General features: G+C 29.4%; 1 protein-coding gene across 3 annotated transcripts in view; it reads left to right on the plus strand.

Moving 5' to 3' along the window:
* LOC143197535 (lachesin) overlaps window positions 1-14,292 on the plus strand; it is a 543,053-nt gene extending 528,761 nt beyond the window's left edge. For 2 of the 3 annotated variants that reach the window (XM_076406073.1, XM_076406071.1), the window contains exons 2-4: window positions 1,029-1,394; window positions 4,522-4,821; window positions 13,096-14,292. In XM_076406073.1, coding sequence (XP_076262188.1) covers window positions 1,029-1,394; window positions 4,522-4,821; window positions 13,096-13,259 — 830 coding nt within the window. In that variant the 3' untranslated portion in view covers window positions 13,260-14,292. Of the gene's footprint in view, window positions 1-675; window positions 798-1,028; window positions 1,395-4,521; window positions 4,822-13,095 lie in introns of those variants that run through there. The other variant, XM_076406072.1, reaches the window with a different exon arrangement.
* Window positions 14,293-23,233: the final 8,941 nt, after the last annotated feature.

Genomic DNA, 23,233 nt, shown 5'->3' on the forward strand with positions numbered 1-23,233 from the left:
TAAACCAGTTTATTAAATATAATACATTGAACTGTTTTTTTTTTCCTATACGGAGATGATTGTTGTAACAGTATATACACCGAACAGGTTAGTGGATAGAAAAGAACGCATTAGTTAGAACAATATTAGGAAAAACCCAACTAAAAACGTCAGAAACATCGTTTCTTTTTTTATACGAAGATACACACAAGCGAATTATGACAAGACCATTTAATTTTGGGATAAATCTTCATGTGGAAAAAAGGAAAAATTACCATAAATATTGAACACTTGAAATCTAATTTTCGTTTCACATATGTTTTATAAATTCCATTTCGGTATTTTTCTACCTCTCTCTTTCTCTTTCTGTCAAAACAGTGGTCATTATTCTTGGCATGGACGTGCATTTTAAATAGTACTTAAAAAAATTGCATTCAAGTTTCTCAATTTTCCATGAATAACTTTTTTTATAACATCTTTATTAGATACGCTTAGTAAAATCTTAATTATAATTTAATTTATTACGACTTTTCATTCGTACTTGCATTAATTCACAAGCAAGGCGAATGCGAGAAAATAAATCAATATGTATTCCTCAATTATAAAATTATAATAACTTATAGCCAAGCTCGTATTGTTTGGTTCGCTTCAATCTCCTGACATACTGCACGCTGTCCAGCAGTTGTATTGCTTCCACGTTAGTATGATTTAGTAATCTTCTTTCATGTTTCAAGGCGAAATCTTGGATAACTTTGCAAATCTATTTGATTTCCCGGTCATCGTGCAATTCTTCGTTGGTTACGTAGCGATAGACATTGGTAATTAATCGAGAGAACCTTGTTTTGACAGCGTTGGATGACTAATTGATTTGAATTTTTAGTGCATAGGTCTAAATTGGCTTTATAATTGTCTTCAGTCTATTTAATTTTAGATCAAATTTAGAGTATCTTCCGACTAATCAGTATAGTTGTTCGATTTTGGTTCTAATGTGCTTTGCCTTTTGTCTAACATGATGTTGATGAATAACATAAATCTTTTTTTATTTGCAGTGTTTTCTGGTGGAGAGGCAGCACACGCAGTCAAAAGGTTTACAGGGTTATATACAGGACCGTATTTTGATCCAACGACAACAACAAATATCACAACGCAGCTGGGAACTCACGCTTACTTGCCATGCAAAGTGAAACAGTTGGGTAACAAGTCGGTGTCGTGGATTAGGAAGAGGGATGCTCACATCCTAACTGTAGATAGATACACTTTCATAGCCGATGACAGGTTTCAAGCTTTCCTCGTTGAATCAACAGACACATGGACCTTACAAGTTAAATACGTCCAAGCCAGAGATGCTGGTCAATACGAATGTCAAGTCAGCACCGAACCTAAAATGAGCCATTTCATCACACTTAATGTTGTTGGTAAGTTTCTTACAATTTACATATTTTAATTATATTATGTGGCAATTTTTTTGTTTTATAACATTAAATAAAACTGTCTTTTCAAACTGTACCTGCTTAACACAAGAGCTTAAACGGTTTTTTTGTAACACGTGCCATTTGAAAGTTATGATAAATAAAGACAATATGAAAATCTTTATTTATTTACATTATTAATTTTATTAAAATAAATAGTAATGTATATTTGCAAATACACAATGAATCAAAATAGATTAGGTTTAAGTGGACAACAGAAAAAATGAGCCATATATTCTGAAAGAAAATGACGAAATATTAACTTTTCTTCTTGTGAAGAGTAGAATCCTTTTTCATTACAAACCAGCAGTAATCTACTAACATTTCAGCATTCTATCTTCCTTAATAACTTAATCCTTCTCTTCTATCTGTTTTATATCCTGGTGAAATCATTCGCCTTGTTCGTCACTCACCATTCCAAGATTAGCGGGAATATCGAAATAGGAATGCAAGAAATATATTTTTTGAAATATTCTGCACCCCACCACTTAAATTGTTGCAGCAAGTCATAGACTAAAAGCTCGGTATAGAAAACCAAGCCGCTAACTCTTTCGCGGTAATATTTTCATCGAATTCATTGTTTTTTTATAGGTTTTCTTATCTATGGGCCAACAAATATGCTTTCCTTGAAAAATTTACAGAAAAAAAATTAAAATGCAAATATCTTTTACCATTTTTACCCAATGGCATAACAAAAGTTTTCATTAAACCAAATTTTATATGTAAAGATGGAAGAATCACATTTTCTTGTGGAATAAGAGGTTCATATTTAACGTTTGATCTAGAACTATGACTGTTGACTATGAACGTATGAAACAAAGACTGTTTTTTTTTTGGCCAATCTTTAGCTTCATAGTTTTTGGTGTCTCTACTGTCCCACAAACAGAGAAAATAACAATATTCCCCAGTTGTATTCTTTGTAATTGACTTTTTGGCTAAAATTAGTTTCATGTTTTCATACGTTTCTCTTAACATCACTGAATATTCAATATGTATGAAAGACTATCGACTGCCGTTGTGGAGTAATAAAGCTTTTAAGCATAAATAGTATTCACACTATTTCTAAGGAACGTGACGTGTTAGATAACAATATAAAATAAACAATGTTTTTAACAATAGAATATGGAATTCAAAACACGTAATTCACATCACAACACGAACAGGTGTCACACAGGGTTATTGTTACAAAAATAGTTTAGATTTAGTAGATTTTTTCATACATTCAAAATAATATCAGTCAGTCTTCTTTTTTCTATTTTTATGACGTAGCTTCCCAATTGTTACCTGTAGCTTCCATAATAATTGTCATTGTCTCTGGTGAATACAGTGAGTGACACAAGACTTTCTATTTAAATTCCTATACTCTGTAATTCTATACTATGTTGAAAACCAAAACATTTCCAAAACTTTTAACAGGCTGTATTCCATGTATTATAAATCGCTCCCTATTTTACAATCCCATTTCGATTTTATACTTTATACACAAATTATTTAGATGTTTAAAGCTTTATTTTTACGATTTTCTTCTATGTTATTTGAGTGGTATTATTAAAACAGAACATCGTCAAATTTACAATTTTACTTTTCTTGAAATTATACTCATTCTCTCCAAACAAACCCAATAAAATAATAAACCAATTAAGGGTTATTGACATAAAAATCGTGAGGCATACTTCATCATGTTTATATAGTTGCGATATTTGTTGTTTAGAAGTTCCGAATACTATTTAAAACAAGCCCAACTTATTTTGTGGTCGAATTCTTTAGAGATTAAACTATATTTCTCTTTTATTCGCGGTTTAAAATATTACTTTTTATAGTTCATATATTTAAGAGGTTTGGTTCAACGCTCTATATTAATTGGCTTACTTCAACTTAATACTTACTCACAAAGTAGCAATAAAACTTTGCCGTAGAACATTTTAAACTTTCCTGTAACTTATTTTTAATACATTAAACAACTCTTAAACTATATGTTTTTGGTTTTTATGCCTGATAGTCTGCTGAACTTTCGTTAATATGAAATTTGCATATATAGCAGATGAATGTATCATTAGGCTACAGTAATTTGGAAAACAATAATTTCAGTTTTTCCTAATAGGTGGCTATAGATTCTCCGTGTGTCCCCTGCTTATTGAAAATCCATGTTATAATTAATACATATAATATAACTAAGTTAAGTTTTTAAGTCTAACTCGACTAAACTTAGAATATATCCGATGTAGTTTGCAAAAATATATTCATAAGTACATAAAAAGCTGTTATAATTATATAAATTATGTTAAAGATTCGAGTTTTATGTTTATAATGGATAGAAACCATTTCTATTTATATATATATATTTGTAATTATTAGTACAAAGAATAGAAAGCATTACATGCGTTATGTATAACATGATATTTAATCTCATCAAATTTTGCTTTTTTAGTTCCCAAAAAACGAAAATACGTTTTATTTTCATCTTCATCATCAAGCTTCTGCTTTTAAAGCTCATTTAAAATTCTGTCATAAAGAGTTATAAATGCTCAAACGAATATCAGAATTGGTTTACTTCTTTTGGTTCTGAAAATATTGATATTAAAGATGTAACTCATCCTAGCCAACCAATCGCTGAGAAGTCGTTGAAATTCTCTGACAAATATCTATTATCAACAACTAATGCAAGCGATTAAAAAATACGATCAGAATTGATTAATAGAATAATCTTCTATCTCCATAACGCTAGACCACATACACATTTAATGATTCTGCGAATATTGAGAGCAATTGACTGAAGTTTTGATATATCCACCGTATAGACCAAATCATGCTCCATCCGATTACCATTTGTTTCGGTTCTGTAAGATTATCTTAATGATATAAAGCTGATTTTAAAAGAAGCTAGTTTGTTCAGTTTTTGCCCTAAAATCTGGGAAATAGGAACTTCGGAATTATGGTTTTGTCAAAAAACTGGAAATCATAGAAATATGTATGAATAAATACTCTAAAAAACTGAAATTACTTCTTTTCCAACCTATTATTTAAATATCTAAGATACTTCGAAAAATTTTAACACAATATTATTTTGTTTCAGTACCGAAAATTGAGATATTAGGAGAATCCGACATGTTCGTAAAAATGGGAAGCGCTGTCCAACTAAAATGCGTCATCACTCAAAGTCTTGAAGAACCAGCGTACATTTTTTGGTACCACGATGGTGAAAGAGTATTGAAGTATGATAAAAATGCCATCGACATCAAATTGGATCAAGAAGGACCAGATACAACCGTCAGCACATTAATAATATTCCACACTAATCCGGAAGATTCTGGAAACTACACTTGCAGTCCATCAAACTTAGATTCGGCATCTGTTCTTCTTCATGTGTTAAACGGTGAGTAATATTATATTAACATATTAACGTATTTTCGATCAGAACTTTTAGCAAACAAAGTAATACATCCAAAAATTTTAACGCCTCGTTACATAAAGCAAACAATGTTCCTTCTCGAGAAATGAATAAATAAAATCCACTTATTGGCGGAGTATAATTATTTGTGACTAAATGGTACTTTAACTTCTAACTCCCTTAATAAGCCTTAACTAGTAAAAAGCACGAAAACCAAATTTATGCCGCCGTAGATTTGGTAAGTTGATAAAAACAACTTTTTACGTCTCGAAGCTTTTCGAGTTTTCTTGTATAAAACACGATCAATGTTCATTCAATATTTACCAATTTAATTAATCCGATTTATTTTTGAAACTTACTTTTTTTGAACTCAGGTAAAATTAATAATAAATGATAGTTTTTGCCAAAGTCATCTAACGTATATAATATAATATATCTCATGCTTTAACATATTTTTTTGTAAAACCTTTTAGATGAAGACGATTTCTTTGATACTCTTACAGAAAATGAAAACATTCTTATATAACCAGCCAAATATTTTTAATTAATTACCTTTAGTCAACAAATTCCTTTATAATTTAATTAGTCAGACTACATCAGGAAATTTATTTTAAACAACATAATACATGAATGTAACATATACAAAAACAATTTTAGTGTATATATTAAACAAATTAACTGAAAAATTCTCGATCTAATTAAATTTATCTTAATTAATATTTTCTTGTTCACTGATTTAACAATAAATTCCTTTTTTTATCATTTTAATATTACAAAATATAGTAATACTAAAATACTGTCACTTATCTCTCTCGTATAATGGATTATATCTATATAACCAAAAATACACGTAGCTTCTTCTGAAAAAATATTCAGAAACATATTGCTTATATTGCAATTTTTTTATAACATCTTTATTAGATACGCTTAGTACAATCTTAATTATTATTATTATTACAATTAATTTATTACTACTTTTCCTATGTGCTTGGATTAATTAACAAGCAAGACGAGTGCGAGAAAATACATCAGTATGTATTCCTCAATTATAAAATTATAATTATTTATTAATTATTAACTTATAGCTATAGTTTACACTAATAATACACATTAAATGTTCACACAAGTTTGTATGGTTTTGTTCGTTTCAATCTCCTGACATCCTGTGCGCTGTCCAGCAGTTGTATTGCTTCCACGTTAGAATGATTTAGTAATCTTCTTTCGTGTTTCAAGGCGAAATCCTGCACAACTTCGCAAATCCATTTGATTTCCAGGTCATCATGCAGTTCTTCATTCCTTACATAGCGATAAGCATTGGTAATCAATCGAAGAATCTTGTTTTGACAGCGCTGTATGACTAACTGATTTGATTTTTTAGTGCAACCCCATATTTGCACCCCATAGGTCCAAATTGGCTTTATTATTGTATTATAGATCAACCTCCTTGATTTTAGATCAAGTTGAGAGTATCTTCCGACTAACCTGTATAGTTGTTTTATTTTGGTTCTAATGTGTTTTGCTTTTTGTCTAATGTGACGCTTCCAATTAAATCTACCGTCAAGATGGATTCCAAGATATTTTGCTGATTCTGCTTGAGGAATCGGGCATCCATTGAGTGATATAATTAAGTTTTTATTATTTCGCCTTAATGCAAAATTAACGTGGAGAGATTTGGAGCTATTAAGTTGATTTGTAGATTTTGTTGACTGCCACTTGCACTTTTTCTATTGCCCTAGGCAGAGATATATCTTTTGCCATAATAACTGTGTCATCAGCAAAGGTTCCAAGAAGTGTTTCTTTTGTTGTTGAAATGTCAGCAGTGTAGAGCAGATACAGGAGAGGTCCTAAGACGCTACCTTGTGGAACTCCAGCCGAGATATTTTTAAATGTCGAGAACGCCATTTCGTGCGATACTCTAAATTTTCTTCCGAATAAATATGACTCCAACAATTGACAATAGTTACGCGGTAACAATTTGCTCATCTTACAGATTAATCCCAAATGCCAAACCCGATCAAAAGCTTGTGAGACATCCAGGAATATTGCAGGGCAGTATTTCTTTTCTTTTCTTCAAACACTCTTTCAATAGCCGCAGTTATTCTGTGCACTTGATCGATAGTTAAATGGTGATTTCGAAAACCAAACTGGAAATCTGGTATTGTTACCAAATGTTTAACGCGTTTATATATCAGCTTCTCAAATAGCTTTGATATTGCAGGTAGTAGGGAAATAGGCCTGTAAGTTTCGACTTGTTCTGCGGGTTTGTCAGGTTTTTTGAGCATAATTATTTGTGCTACTTTAAAGCATTCCGGGACATGCTTCAGCCTTAAACAGGCATTAAATATATATGTCAACATGATGATTGCTTTTCGTGGCAGTTCTTTCAATAATCCAGGTGAAATATTGCAAAATGGGATATATAACATATATTTCGTCATCTACAGTAAATTCTTCAGAAATAATTCACAATAACAGTTTCAACATTGTTTAAATAATATCGATGGGATGATTTTTCTTGGTGGACACCCTGTATCTAAACGTATCCATAATATTAATCCCAAAAATTTAATTAATAGTATAAAGGAGCGTAAAAATCCACGCTTAAGTATGGATTGAAAAATAAAAGTGTTAATCTATTATGTAAATCCGTATTATATTCATCTAATGCAGTTTTACGTTGTTAGTGTCATAACAAAAACTTTTACAACAGTTTAAAGTTTCCAGGCTTACCTTTACATTAACATTCTAGCGTTATGTATATGAAAATGAGCTCTAAACTGCCCATTTCACTGTCTGTAATTTAAACTCATGCAGGATTATCTTCAAATATTGTCATCATCCTACATTGGAGCTATTCAATATTTAAACAAAACTGAACATTTTATTTTCGAAATTTTAATAATATTCTGAAAAGTTTTAAACTAAATGTGAAAACGTTAATATCATTTTTAATAAAGTTTCTATCTGCTTTTTTATATTATAATTAAAAAAACAATACGTAACTTGTTACTTATTTTGTTTTAACTATATTATATTATATTATATTATATCAAAGTGTACTAGAGAAAAATATATTCCAATTTCATTTAACTTCGTATATTCAGCTATTTTAATATTACATACGTTACATGGCCTAGTTTTCTGTTTTATATATCCGAATTTCTCATTTTGTCTGCTTTGCAAGGAAAAAAAATTTCCTGATGATATATCTGCAAAATCAATACGAAATGTTTAATATTCCTAATGTAATATTTAATATTCCACATTCTTTAAGTAATCGATTTAGTAATATATCATATGAAATTACGGGATACAATACCATTTTAACACACACGCAGGCATTTTTTTTAACTTCAATCCCCACAAAATATAAGAACCAAGAATGAATTTTGATTTCTAACAATATAAAAAGAAAACACAATAAATAGAAATTTGACATGTTAATCCCTCAAAACTAATTCACAACCCAAGTATAATATAACGATAATAATCAGAGAATTATAAATTAACGGGTAATATTTTTTTCCTGTCTTAATTTACATTAAAATGTTATTCATATTTCAAAATCGTGTTTCAAAAAATAATCAGACAATCTACCGATATTTGTTATTTCGACATAAATCACATCCAATCACCAATTTACATAAAAATAATGTATAGATTCTCAACTTATAATAAATATAAGGAGGGAAATCTTATACCAAAGATAAGACTATTCCTAGAAAATGTTTTTATTATGCGAATGGAATAAATTAAATGGGAATATTAAATTCACGAAATTCAATTACCATTTAATCAGATTATATGTTGAGCATATTGATGAAAATCGCACGTAATTGCCTTTTCGGTTTTATTTTTTCTTAAAATTTATAGTTACTTATTTTAATCGCTCTATGTCTGCATTTATATTATGTCAGAGGAAATCGAATAACGTAAAATTCGAACATAATTACATAAAATTAACTATAAAAATGTAAAAATATGTTTAGTAATAGTAATGTGAATTCTTTTTGAGCTGTTTATTATGGATGACGTAAATTAGCCACCATAAAATAGATAATTATGTACGCACTATATTATCAAAATTTTCGATGATTATTTTACATAAATGTAGCTGAATTTCACCAGTAGTTCTAGGACTTTTACGTCAAATAACATTGAATAGTAACCAAAAAAATCATGAAACGTCATGTATATCATCCATGCCAATAATATGATATTTAATGAGCAATAATATGTCTTGATATTGATCATCATTAGAGTTATCAGTACAATCATCTGAAGATCTTTAAATACCTCTCCGAGCATTTCTCCTCCTAAATATAACTGATTCCAAACAATATCTATTTTCTTAATTGAGCAATACAAAATTCACAGTGAATAATTTTAAAAAATAATACTAATCATATATTTTATAGCAAACTTTTTTATATAAACTGTGATACCTTGATATAGTTACATATTGCAATGCATTATTAAACAGACCAATGAAAATTCTAGTTTTAAAAGTGAACGTTCATTGGTTGATAACTCACCAATGAATAATGAAAATATGCTCTTATTTATTATTAAAAGTTCGATATTATTAGAGTGGATTTAATAATGGTGCACTTCTTCAAATACACAACGAATTGATTTCTAAAATAAAGCTGTAATAATTATAATCATCAATTATAACGAGTTTTAATTTAAAAATTACAACAATAAACAATGTTTTATTGTTATTTTATTGAAGTAGTATTAAAAACACTTGAATTTAACACTGACATACTTAAACAAAGACTATAGCGTGTTCACGGAAAATTCGACTGTTTTATATTCATTTATCACGCACAACTGTAACAAAATATACTTAATAAATTGCACATTATTATTTTCTTGTACCTATATACAAAACATTTTCATCTATAAATTAAATCTAGACATTTCTTCTCCAAAAATGCTATAATAATAATAATAATAGGAATTCAACGCAAACATCAACAATAATGAGGCATACACTTGGCGAGAGAACAATTAAAAACTTTCTGCTTTGTGAGGAATTTAATTGACTTTTGTGTAAAACTAATTATGTATAGTAATGGAGAAGTTGAAACGCATTCGAATCGACTTTGTTCTATATGTCAATTACAAAGAGAATTGTGCCCAAAATAGTCCCTTAAGCCATTCCCAAGTCTTTAAGCCTGAATGAAGTTGTTTGATATCTATTTGTAGGACAGTATGTAATCCATTATGGAGATATTTCAAAGTTTTCGAACAAACACGTTACATAAGCATTAGGTGTTATTTCCTTGAGTTTCCTCTTGAACTTATTTTCGTCTAACTTGAGTTAACTTAGAATATATCCGAAGCAATTTGCAAAAATATACGCGCATATACGAAAAAAACTGTTATAATTATATATGCTATGTGAAAAAAGTTACAAAATACTCATTTAATATCGAACGAATAATCTATTTGAAAAAATAATATTTAATAATTTGAGTTTTGGAAAGAAGTCCCCAGCCTACCATAGTAAAACACATATTTTTGGCAAAATTAGTTTTTTTATTCAACATAATTTCCTTCAAAGGTGATACACTGCTTATAGCGGCACCCCAACTTTTCGATGCCATTTTTGTAGTACGATTTGGTGTTTGCTTCAAAATACGCCTCATTTTCGTCGATCACCTCTTCATTCGACGAACATTTCTTCCCAGCGAGCATTCTTTCGAGATCTGAAACAGGAAATAATCGCTGGGGGCCAAATCTGGATAATACGGTGGTTGAGGAAGCAATTCGAAGCCGAATTTATGGATTTTTGGCACGGTGCATTGTTTTGGTGAAGCAGCACTTTTTTTTTCTTCAAATGCGGCCGTTTTTCAGCGATTTTATCCTTTAAACGGTCCAATAACGCTATGTAATAGTCGCTGCTGATGGTCCTTCATTTTTCAAGGTAGTCATTGAAAATTATTCCATGCGTATCTGAAAATACAGACGCCATAACCTTACCAGCCGACTATTGCGTTTTCTCACGCTTTGGAGCGCGTTCATTGTGTGCGGTCCACTAGGATGACTATCGATTGAACTTCGGAGTGAAATTATGGAGCCATGTTTCATCCATTGTCTCATATCGACGCAAAAACTTGGGTTTATTACGCTTGATCATCTTCAAACACTGCTCCGAATCATCAACTCGTCGTTGTTTTTGGTCAAAAGTGAGCTCGCGTGGCACCCACTTTGCACAGAGCTTTCTCATACCCAAATATTCGTGAATTATATGACGTAGACGTTCAGTTAATATCTTTAGAGTGTCTGCTATTTCATTCAGTTTCAATTTACGGTCATTCAAAATCATTTTGTGGATTTTTTTTATGTTTTCATCGGTAACAACCTCTTTTGCGCATCCACTGCGTTCGCCGTCTTCGGTGCTCATTTCACCATGTCTAAACTTAGCATACCAATCCTTGATCGTTGATTTTCCTGGGGCAGTGCCCGGAAACTCGGCATCAAGTCAAGTTTTTGCTTCAACTGTATTTTTTTTCTCAAAAAGCAATATTTTATCAACGCGCGAAATTCCTTTTTATCCATTTTTTTCGCAATAACAAAAGTTGCTTCACTGAAAATGCTATAATTCACAAACTAATGATCTGACAGCTATCAAATATATACATGCATCTTTTGAGGGTTGGGGCTAACTAAAAAACATATGGATTTCTAATAGCGCCATCTATGTGTCAGGCCGGCGATTTTTCAATTGACCTGTTAGTCGGCTAGAGCTATATTGAGTGAATATGGTGGATTATGGTCGAATATAATGGTTTTGCATAGTTTTCTTTTTAAAACTCACAAAATACACTAAATGGCAGATGATCATTGTACCAACTGAAGGAAAATAATAATTTTAACAATTTTTTTATATCCTGTATTATTTTAATACCTATATATATCGTAATCGATCCATTCACTATGTTAAATAAGCATTTTTAACTGATTATAATTAATACGTCTTAAGTCACGATTCGAATTTTATGTTTATAACGGATGAAAACCATTTCTATTTATATTTTTATTATTTATTTATACTGATTGGTAATTATTAGTACAAAGAATAAAAATTTAGAATTTTAACCTTGAAAAATAAATCCCGTGATATTTAATCGCATCTGTTTCATAGATTTTCATACCTGCATTATTATTTGTTTCCAATTCTCTCGGTCCCCAGGTATACGAGGACTGTGAATTAATTCTGAGGTATTTACCATAGATAATGTAACTTATAATAGGTTCTATCAGGAACTTTTGTAGCTCTATTTATAATTTCTTGCTAAAAATAGTGCTGACAATCATTGACTGCTCTATAAAAAAAAACAGTCTTGATGCTTTAGAGGTTTGATATCTGCGAGGTTAATATAACAGGTATACCGGAAAGTCATTACCGATTTTTAGGAAAAAAATCTACATAATTTTCAAGAAAATTGAGAAATTTTTACTCAAAGTATTGGCCATATCATTTTATATATCTTGCCAATCTTTCAGGAATTCTATGCCTCCTCGAAGAGAACCATTCTATGAGCTATTTTCTAACTTCTTTGCATTGATACGAAAAGTTGATAGTTAGACAGTGCGAGGTCTGGAGAGTACGGCGGGTAATACGTCCCATCCAAGTCCTTTAAACCCTTCCTTGACCGGTTTTGCTTTATGAGACGACGCGTTATCATGCTCTAAAATCACTCACTTTTCAATCTTTCAAATTTTCCCCATTGTTCGAAATCTGTCGCTAATCGTTTCTTGAGCCACATTCAATCTGTCAATTGTTTTTCAGTTTGGGTTAGATTTTCTTCCAATAACTAAATGTTTCGATCTACCAGAACACTCTTGGTCAATGAGTGGCGCAAATGTATGTTTTCAGGCATGAAATTTAACATTTTCAAAAACGTATAAATCTATAATGGTGTTACTTTTGCGAAATATAACATGTATAGCTTTGACGCTTGTTGTCAGCAGAAAGTATGTGTCAAGTCATAATATTGCATACTTAAGCCCAGTGACTTCTGTTAGAAAAACCGGTAATGACTTTCTGGTACACCTGATAAAACGAAGTATGAATGAATATTTAACCCAATTATTGAAAAACAGTCGTTAAACAAATATGAAGGCGACCAGATGTTATAAATCACTGAAAATATCGTATTTTGAACGTTGTTTTACTTGTAATAAATATATTATTAATTTGTAATAAAGTAGGTTTTTAAGTAAAGCAATAATTTGTTGTTAAAGGTGAACATCCAGCCGCTATGCAACGTGGAAAGAACTCTGCATCACCAATCCCGGGATGGTCCCACCTATCAATAGGTTTGGGTTTAGCTGCATGTACTTCTCCCAGGTTCGCAGTTACAATCGCACTCACATTGGCCATTATAAGTGAGGTATTGGCATGTTAAGTTTACTTTTAGATTTTGTCGGAGTGCTCTTAAAATAGTCCCGTACTGTATTTAAATTGATTTTGCTCAATGAATATTTTAGCGCTTTCGTAAATCGTCATTTTAACTGAGACAAAGAAATGAAATGTTGTCAATTTAAATGCAGCAAAGAAAACATAAAGGATACGATATTCTCAAAGAACGTCCTACTATTTTAAGAGTGTTTCTTAATTGCAACACAAAGGGCTCAAAACTAACTGAAAAAAAAAGAAGATATTTTCCTTTCCGTTGTCTTTTGTAAAATAAAATTGTTTGATAAAATAAGTAGATCAAAGTTTGAGAATCTAAGTTAAAAGTTCGAATAGGTGCTAGTTAGGGAGCTGAACAAAAAAAAAACAGAAACATTCATTGTAAATATTAGGATAAGAATAAGATATATCCGTACTAATTTTGGTACAAAAACAAACAAATTTGTTCCCTTTGTGTTAACATTATATTAGGTTCGCGATTCTCTTTCAGTTTCTAACATAGATTTTATAAAAACAAATAATAAATTTGTATCTGATAGATAAAAATACATTTTAGAACTGAAAATCTTTTGAACAAAATGCATAGGTGATAAACGGTATCAATTCATTTAGCCATATATTGAAAAGGTCAATAATACAAACCAAGAAACTGTAATTTAGATTTTCATTTTTAAATCAATATCGAACGAGATCGGACATTTTCCTTCTTCGGTATTATTTAAAAATCGAACTTGTAATCTAAGATATGATCAAAACTACGTGAAAAAAATCAAAACAGAGACTATAAAATTAGATATAATAATTACTGCTAATTTAGTTTTTGTCCTAGATAGAAAAGAATAATTATTACAGTCAACTAGATAGAATATTATCAACTAAATGAAATTATTATGTTGATATTTTATTTTTAAGATAATTAACTTAATTGTGTTTTAGATATATCTCTTCCATTAAAAGAAATGAATTTTTGAAATTGATATTGCTCCTAAAGCATTCGTTTTTTTTTATTCGTGAAAATAAAACAACATTCCCTTCCACATAGCCAAGCGGCATTTCAGATATTTTAACGTTGCATTCGCTTCGCTAGGAATATTAAATGTTTTGTACTCTATGTATCCACTGAATAGATCATAAACCAATATGCTGAAGTTGTGTATACATCTATACATACATAAGAGACCTAAAGGGTTATTCATGTCACCCACTCCAGCTTTAAATCGTGACATTCTACATAATATTTCACTAAAAAAAACTAAAAATAAAACTGTTATTTATTATTATATTAGATGAAAAAAAAACGTCTGAATTGAATAATATATGAGACACATTACCTAAATATAAAAATTTAAGCTAAATAGTCTATTAGGGTTCAAAATTATGCCATCCTATATATATCCATCATAAAAAAAGATTCAAAACAAGCAATCTGACGCAAAGACATTGATGGATAAGAGAGAAAACATAAGATATAATTTTGCCATATACAGCTGGATACTCAGTTGTTTTACTCAAAAAATAAACGATATTACAAATATGTTTTTAAAATATAACCCTTGTTAAAACACACTTTTAAATAAATTTAAATAATGCTAGCAAAAAACACGGTATTAGGAAATATAAACTAGTTGAAATACTGTTGAGGGTAAGATATACTTAATAAATCAAATCACCCAAGGTAAAAAATATTTTTAGCACTTTATCAAGTGCCCTATGGTGACCTGAGTATTTTAGGTCAATGTTTTGCTTAACGAAAATGTTATCTAATGATAGTAGGCAGATTTGGGTTAGATTTTCTTCCAATAACTCAATTTTTTCGGTCTACCAGAACATTATTTGTCTTGCACATCTAAATCGCCACTTTTGAATTCCCAAAACCACACCTCACGGATTTTTAAGGTTAAAGCATGCTTCAGTACAAGTTCCTACAAGCAAACGATGACTTTCATTGGCTTTTTTCTTTTGATTAGATAGTTAGTGTTACTTTTGCGAAATATAACATGTATAGCCTTGAAGCTTGTTGTCAGTAGAACCTATGTATCAAGTCATAATATTACATACTTAAGCCTAGTGACTTCTGACAAACCGGTAATGACTTTCTTGTACACCTGGTAAGACGAAACATGGATGAACATTTTAAAGATGTTAAAACACACTTTTAAATAAATTAAATAATGCTAACAAAAACACGGTACTAGAAAATATAAACTAAAATGTTAATATCAGTTAATATACTGTTGAGGGTAAGATATAGTCAATAAATCAAAACACCCAAGGTAAAAAATATTTTTAGCGCTTTATCAAGAGCCCTATGGCGACCTGAGTATTTTAGGTCAATGTTTTGCTTAACGAAAAGGTTATCTAATGATAGTGGTCAGATTACAACGTGATGTTGGTGGTATCTTTGGGCAATAACGGTTTTTATTAACATACGTTAAATTTTCTACACAACTATAGCCAAACAACGAAAAATCTAACAAAATAACCGTGCGCATTTAGCTTTTTTGTGTGTGGCTTTCGGCTCTCGCTATCTGACTGGTCAAGCGATTGTTCTTTCATCTTTTTCCGAGCAATTTAATTTCGATTCTTCAAAAGACGTTTTTTTCTCGTCGGAATCCCCAGTTGATACTTCTTCTAATTATAATAAGGCTGTTTACATTTTCTGAACTTGTACGTCTAACCTTGAACAAACATCAGATGCGAATGTTATATAATTAAAGTTAAACAATATCTAAAAATATTTAATTGTCTATGAGAAATGTAATTATTAAAGGCTTGTAAAAACACTCAACCAATTATATCTGTTTAAACGTACGAGATATAAATCCCGAACAAAAAAATAGTACGTACCATTGCTAAACAATAATGTGAAATGGTGTTAATTGTTAATTATAAAAACAGTAACGTCGTTATATTTATATTTTCTCATTTTATTTGCGTATATGTATCAAAAGGAAGTGTTAATTGGTTAAAAAACGAATATTCAATTAAATTTCTCAGATATAATATACAGCATTAAGACTCATATTATCAATATATTTCACAATTTATTTTAAATTACTTTATTATTATAAAATATTATATTATGGGCAAAATTATATTTACAGCAATAAAACAACTGTTACCAATTATTTTATAATTGCCCAAGTGACTGTTATATTACATAAATGATAGTTTTTTCCTTTAAATCATTCAACAAAATATATAAGAATAATAATAAAAGTAACATTAATCTAAATAACAAGCTCAAAACTTAAAAATTTAATAAATTATTTAAGAAACAAATAATATTAATTAAAAACTACATAGTAGGCAACAAATATATCCACGATTTTGACGAAAAATAACATAAAACATTGGTCTCGGGTTTTGGGAAATATTTAAAGCGTATTATTCATTAAGGAAGAACAAAGGGGTGTTGTGAATTGTCTTTCGGGGTAAAGTATGATGTGATTAAACGATAATTGGGTGGCAGTTTAGTGAAAAGGAATGAACTACTTGCAAGTGGGATCGTAAGTCATCTATGGCATTAAATAGGCATTGATTGACGTTACTCCATATTAAATTAATTTAGTCTCTCACCAAATCAGATTGGTGTAAACATGGGGGTTAATTCCTAGCAACACATCACACCAACCCTAATTATTGTCAACAGTAATATCAAATTAGATATACTGTATAAATATAATTTCATAATATTATATGTACATTGAATGCCATTAAAATGGTTCAATATAAGGTTGTGGAAATGCGACATTTTAATCGTGAGTTTCACCTATGCATTTTGGCAGCCATGTCATTTTTTAAAATATAAGATTTTACCATAATACTCATCAAAAGTATTTACTGTACTACACTCATACCAAATATAATGATTGTTTACATGTATACCACTACAGTAAACGTGTTTTATCTTGAATAAAAATACAAAAAAAAAATGTATTACAGTTTTTAATCAGTTTGTAAATAGATTTTTAACTAAATATCTAACATGTTTTTAACAGGGATGCTTATAATGTGAAATTCTATAATAAGCTAACAATTTAAGTAATGTAGTTAGAAGTAATGTAACAAAAAAAAATGAAAACTGATTTGCAAAAATGAAAAACTGCGAAATCTCGAGCTGTACAAAATCTATCGCTGTACACTAATAACGTATAAAATAAATGATACTTTCATTTCGTTTCGTATATTGTTAATTTTTCGTTTTTATGTAACTATACGTTAATGTTACTATTAAGTTTTCTAAAGATAAAAGTATATGGTGTATAAAAGTTACATCGTTCATATTTCAGAACAAATTCTGCTGTTACTGAGGTCTGTATTAGCCTTAGATAATTATTATTTTGTGTCCGTTTTATTGATGTATTTTAGATAAGAGCAGAATGTAACCCATCTTTATGTTAAAAAATATATCGTTAAAAGAAATTTTTTGTCTTTTTTTATATTATCAATATTTTCACTCATATATATCATATATATCATATATATCATATATATCATATATATCATATATATCATATATATCATATATATCATATATCGTATATATCATATATCATATATAGCATATATCATATAATCATATATATTATAACATAATGTAAAATAATCAGGTAAAAGTATATAACGTAACTGATTTCAGACAAATCTTGGTGACATCAAGGATAGGAGGAATACCTGAATATATAAGAAAACAAAACAAAAAGTCATATAGAATATTTCGAAATACAGTAGAATAAATATGCATAGAAAACTAAGAGAAAAAGTAAGTATAAAAGCTAACATTTCCTTACTTTTTTTTCATGTTTAAATCTCCAAAAATAACGTTTAAACGTCTATGAAATTACTACTAATACTTTTGAGGTAAATATTAGGAAAAATGATTAAATGCGTTAATACCTTAACCAAACTGTGGAGTAACTTTTAAAATATTGACTCATATAGTTATGATGGAAAATATACCAAAAGGAAATTCTGCAAAAACCTTTTAAAAAATCTCAACGCTACGTTTTATAAAAGTTGTCAAAAAAATGTAATTAATAATAGTATGTCGTATATAACATAACTATGTGTAAATAAAAATATCACTAATAATACATTCATTCATATATAGTTCCCTAGATACCAGTTAACATAAATAGCATCGACCGAAATAGAATTTAGTTAATTAGTTCGAAGTTGTAAATAGCGATTTTCTTTCAAAAATATCTGTTAATGCCGTGATAAGTGAGGGGATTTGATTGAAAGACAGATATAGATTTCATTTCGTTAAATTATTTGGAGTAGTTTCCATTAAAGGGTTGGATTATCTTTGTAACGCAATAAAGTTTTCAAACTATCCTTGTATCTCTCATCTTTGCCACTAATAACAAAATAACTACTACGAAACCTTCGTGCTAAAGCTTAAGTTAATACCTGCTTGAACAGTGCTGCTGTTAGAATTAGAAATACAGCTTTACTGGTACAGTTGTGCTCCTAAGAGAATGGCATTGTGTGAGAAACAGAAAATTAATATGCAAAATGTGTAAAATATTGACGTCAGCATATTCATTCGATCGATTCAAAAATGGATAACAAAACTATGAAGAACAGACGACTGAACAGCATATATTGATGATGGAACAACAACCGTGAATAGCCAAGTCCAGACACGATGAATTTCTAATAAGACACTCAGCTGCAAGCAATCTATTACCTCTGTTATTTATGGTAACGTATGCAAATATTCATGAATTAAACTTCAAATCGTTCATAGACTTTCAGTCTTGCTCATGGCGATATAATTTCTGAATTAGCAATGGTAAAAAGGCACCTAGTAAACTTATAACGCTTCAACTAATAACATCTCTATTTATAATAACTATAATAGATATCTAAAATATTATTTATCTTTTCATTTTACCCTTTGAAAAAACAAAACCTTAAATTAAAGCAACTTCCATTAATGAATTTATTTATTTATATTATTAGTTTGATGAATATGATTTGAAAACATTTTTATTCTTTCCACACTTAAAATTAAAAAAACAGCATTATTTCAATACATCACATATTGAGTATTTATTTATAGGCCAAGATAATTTAATGATTACTTAAATTTAAAGTATTAAAACCAAATTACTTCCACCCCCTGTGAAGACACCTAATATTGAAATTATATATCTCTAATAAAAAACCAACTAAATAATATATAATTATTTCCGCTCAAATCCAAATGTACGAATACTGTTCATCGTTATAGTTAGAGAAAGAAATATAAATTATTTTTCTTGTAACTTAGTAGTTTTACAATAAACTTTTTTAATATCTCTCGAAAAAAAAATCAAATAAGTTTATATTTCGCATAAATCAAAACATTATATTTCCTGCTAGGACAGTTAATACTGAAACACACACAAAAAACATATATATAAACTTCATCCCCTTGAGGAGGACTCTTCTTAAATATGTAAATCAGATATAAAAAGTTATTTCTTTTACGCAATAATTCTTATTTTCTTCAAATATGGACGGATACAGAATTGAAGTTAATTAAATTTTATTCGAGAGTTTGCACATAAGTCCAACTCCAATAAAAAAAGCCAGAATGTTTTAATAAAAAAAAATGTATAGCCAAGCTTACAAAATTAATTGAAATATATTTTGTAGTTATATAGTTAAAGTGATGAAATTAAAAGATTATTTTTAACATAACAACGGAACAAACCATTATATTATTGTAAACAATAGATTTTAAAAAATTAGAAAAAAAAATTAATTAGAATAACAAAATCTGGTTTTATTTTACTCACTGAGTATGAAAAATTACAGTAGCTAAAAAGTGTCGGCTGTATGCTTAAAGACGTTTTTTATGGCATCAGGATGTCGTGTAAAATGTTTGTCAAAATGTCACCAAAAACATTTTTGTATTCTTGATAAATTTCAAGTGATATCCCGACAACAAAATAATAAGAAGATTAGCATTTTAACAAGGCCCCATTTACATAGTTATAATGAATGAAAAGTCAATATTTCTAATGAATATATTAACATAGGGTGCAAAATATATTTCCCGCTCTGATAAATAAAAGTTTTTTTCATCGAAAAGACACAACGTTAATGATTTATTATCTAAATACGCGAAACAGAATAAATTTAATTCACTTTTAAAAAAACAACGGTAAAAATAATATAAATAATGTTTATATTTTTAGTTATTTTTACGTCTAAGTTATTGAATTTAAGTGACTTCTACTTAATAGCTAATTGATTAATGTCCTGGAATACATTCTTTGTCATTCATATTTCATATTGTTTAATTTCGTAAATTTTATAAACATTTTTAATAATGTAGCATCTTGTAATACAATTGTATCACATTATTTTCAACTGCTGAATGAATATTAATAAGCGTAGAAGATCTATTTCACGCGTCTGATATTTGAATTACTTTTCTAATGAAGAAAATTTGGGTTACTCTTTTAAGCACTTAAGATGTGGATGAGTTTTTGACGTACATAAAATCAGGATTACTTCTTCAGGTGTCGAAAATAGTTTATATTTAGTGCACCTAAAACCTAAAACGTAGATTACTTTTTGACAGATCTATAATATGGATTACTTTTTCAACCGTCTAACATATTTATTCTTTTTTTATCAACAAAATACTTGGACTGTTTTCACGCACCTAAAACGTGGATTACTTTTTGACATCGATGATGTGGATCACATTTTCAGAAACCTAAAATGTAGATTACTTCTTTTTATCAACAAAAACGTTGGGTTATATTTATGCACCTAATCAATGGATTACTTTTTGACGTACCTAAAACAAGGATTACTTTTTTATGGGCTAAAATTATGTATTAATTTTTCACGCACCTAAAATAGATTATATTTCATGCGCCTGAAACTTGAACTGCTTTTCACGCACTTAAGACATAGATTACTTTTTGACACATCTATAATATGGATTACTTTTTCACACGCCTACAACAAATTATTTTTAATGCACCGCGTTCGTTTACTTTTTTAGGCACCTAAACCATGGATTACTTTTTGACTTATCTAAATTTTGGATTACTTTTTTATTCTCAGCACAAATTTAGATTAGTTTTTGACCAACCTAAAATATTGATTAGTTATTCTTGAACCAAAAACACGTATTACTATTTCTAGGGCCTAAAAACCATGGATTACTTTTTGAAGCGCCTATAATTAGATTACTTTGTAACCGATAAAAATTGGAAATACGTTAATAAATTTTTGAGATATTAATGATAATATAGTTTAGATTTTAAAGAAATGTAAACATAATAATAACAGGAGAGTAATTGAATCAGTTAAGCTTAATCGTATAATAATTAATATATAAAGGATATACGATTAATAAACATGTAGGTTTAAGTTATATCGTACTGCTCATACACAATATCGTAAATGGACTATGGACGCATGAATTATGCTTGTTGGATTTTACGTTACGCAACTAAGTCACGTAGTAAAATTAATTAATCTCCCATGTTTCCGAACGACACGTGACAGTTGGCAGTGATCTATTTGCACTCCTTTATTAATGAATTGAGGATGGCTGAAATATTACTTTAAGCTCAGCTTTCGCTGCCGTTGATAAAAATTTTGAATTTCGCCATTTCGAGTATCCATTGCCATTCGAGCCATATCATTCGCATATATCACTAATCTGCTGATAGACTGGCCGTTTTTATTTAGGACGATACGCCCTTGATATGTGAACTTGTGTGTGTGTGTTTAAACCCATCTATAAATTCATGAGGCGTCCTATTCTTCGGTATTAACGAATTCAGGAAGAAGAACTTAGTGGTTTGCGACAGCGCCGACATCTGAAACCATTTGACGACAATAACAAATGATATTACAGCAGATTACGGGGTTACAAACATCAGCATTTAAACGAATACCAACGTTTAAGAGGCACTTTATCAGATAATACGGCGAACTTCTAAACTACCGATAAGCTGACAATAGAATATAGTTTTCTTTTCGGTTTTCTGTAATTAATGTTCAATTTCGTAAAAAACTGGCTGAAAAGTATCCAATCTATCCAGATCTGGTTCATATCGTGAGACCAAGAAACTGTTATTATTACATTTACAAATTGTAAATACAACAGATAAAATAGATATTGGATAGATTTAGATAAAGTAAGTAAATATCTGCGTTAAACCACTATTTTAGTATTAATACTTGGGATATATAATATTTTTTATTAAGGTAGTTTTGAGCCGATTTTTTACCAGTTGTTATGAATAAATTAGGATAAGAAATTGAGTAACTATAAAACAGAAAGTATTTTTACGGATGACAATTTCATCAAAATAAGTCTGTCTGCAATTGTTTGCCATGGACGATTTTCTAAAAATTATATTAGAGCCTGGCTGGGTGCCAATTACATTCTAACTTCCCTTAACCATACACTATTTCTTTTCTCACCAACTGTTATACAATAGAACTAAAGCATTTTTCCCGCTGAATACTATACTTTCTTAAAAATGAAACGATCAACAATAATTTCAGTATCGAGATTTATTGAAAATCATTTCTCAACATCCCAGTGACACCAGAGAATCTAAAACAGATTTTTATATACGAGGGTTGTCCTCGAAATATATTTAACCATCTAATTCGAATAACTTCCAAAAATATAGAAATGACATTTATATAAAGGAGAGAGAGAGAAGGAGGGAGAAATGTAAAAAAGAGATTTTATTCTAATACGTTCGAAATTGGATCACCCAGATCAAACCAATAAGGTAAGGAAATAAAATTCAAAATTCTCTCTAGCTCTAAACATTTTTTAAGATTATATGCATAATTTCAGTTTCATGGAAAATCTTTCAGCGAAGAAGAAACGACTGCCCTGTCTAAAATAATGTACAGAAGGAATATCAAACGAAATTAACTAAGTTAATTTATTTAACACCTTTTTTTAATGGTTCTCTTTTTCTT

This window comes from Rhynchophorus ferrugineus, unplaced genomic scaffold (genome assembly GCF_030347505.1).
Source record: "Rhynchophorus ferrugineus isolate W39M unplaced genomic scaffold, kcgeb_rfMv2 rfM5, whole genome shotgun sequence".
Taxonomy (NCBI): Eukaryota; Metazoa; Arthropoda; class Insecta; order Coleoptera; family Curculionidae; genus Rhynchophorus; species Rhynchophorus ferrugineus.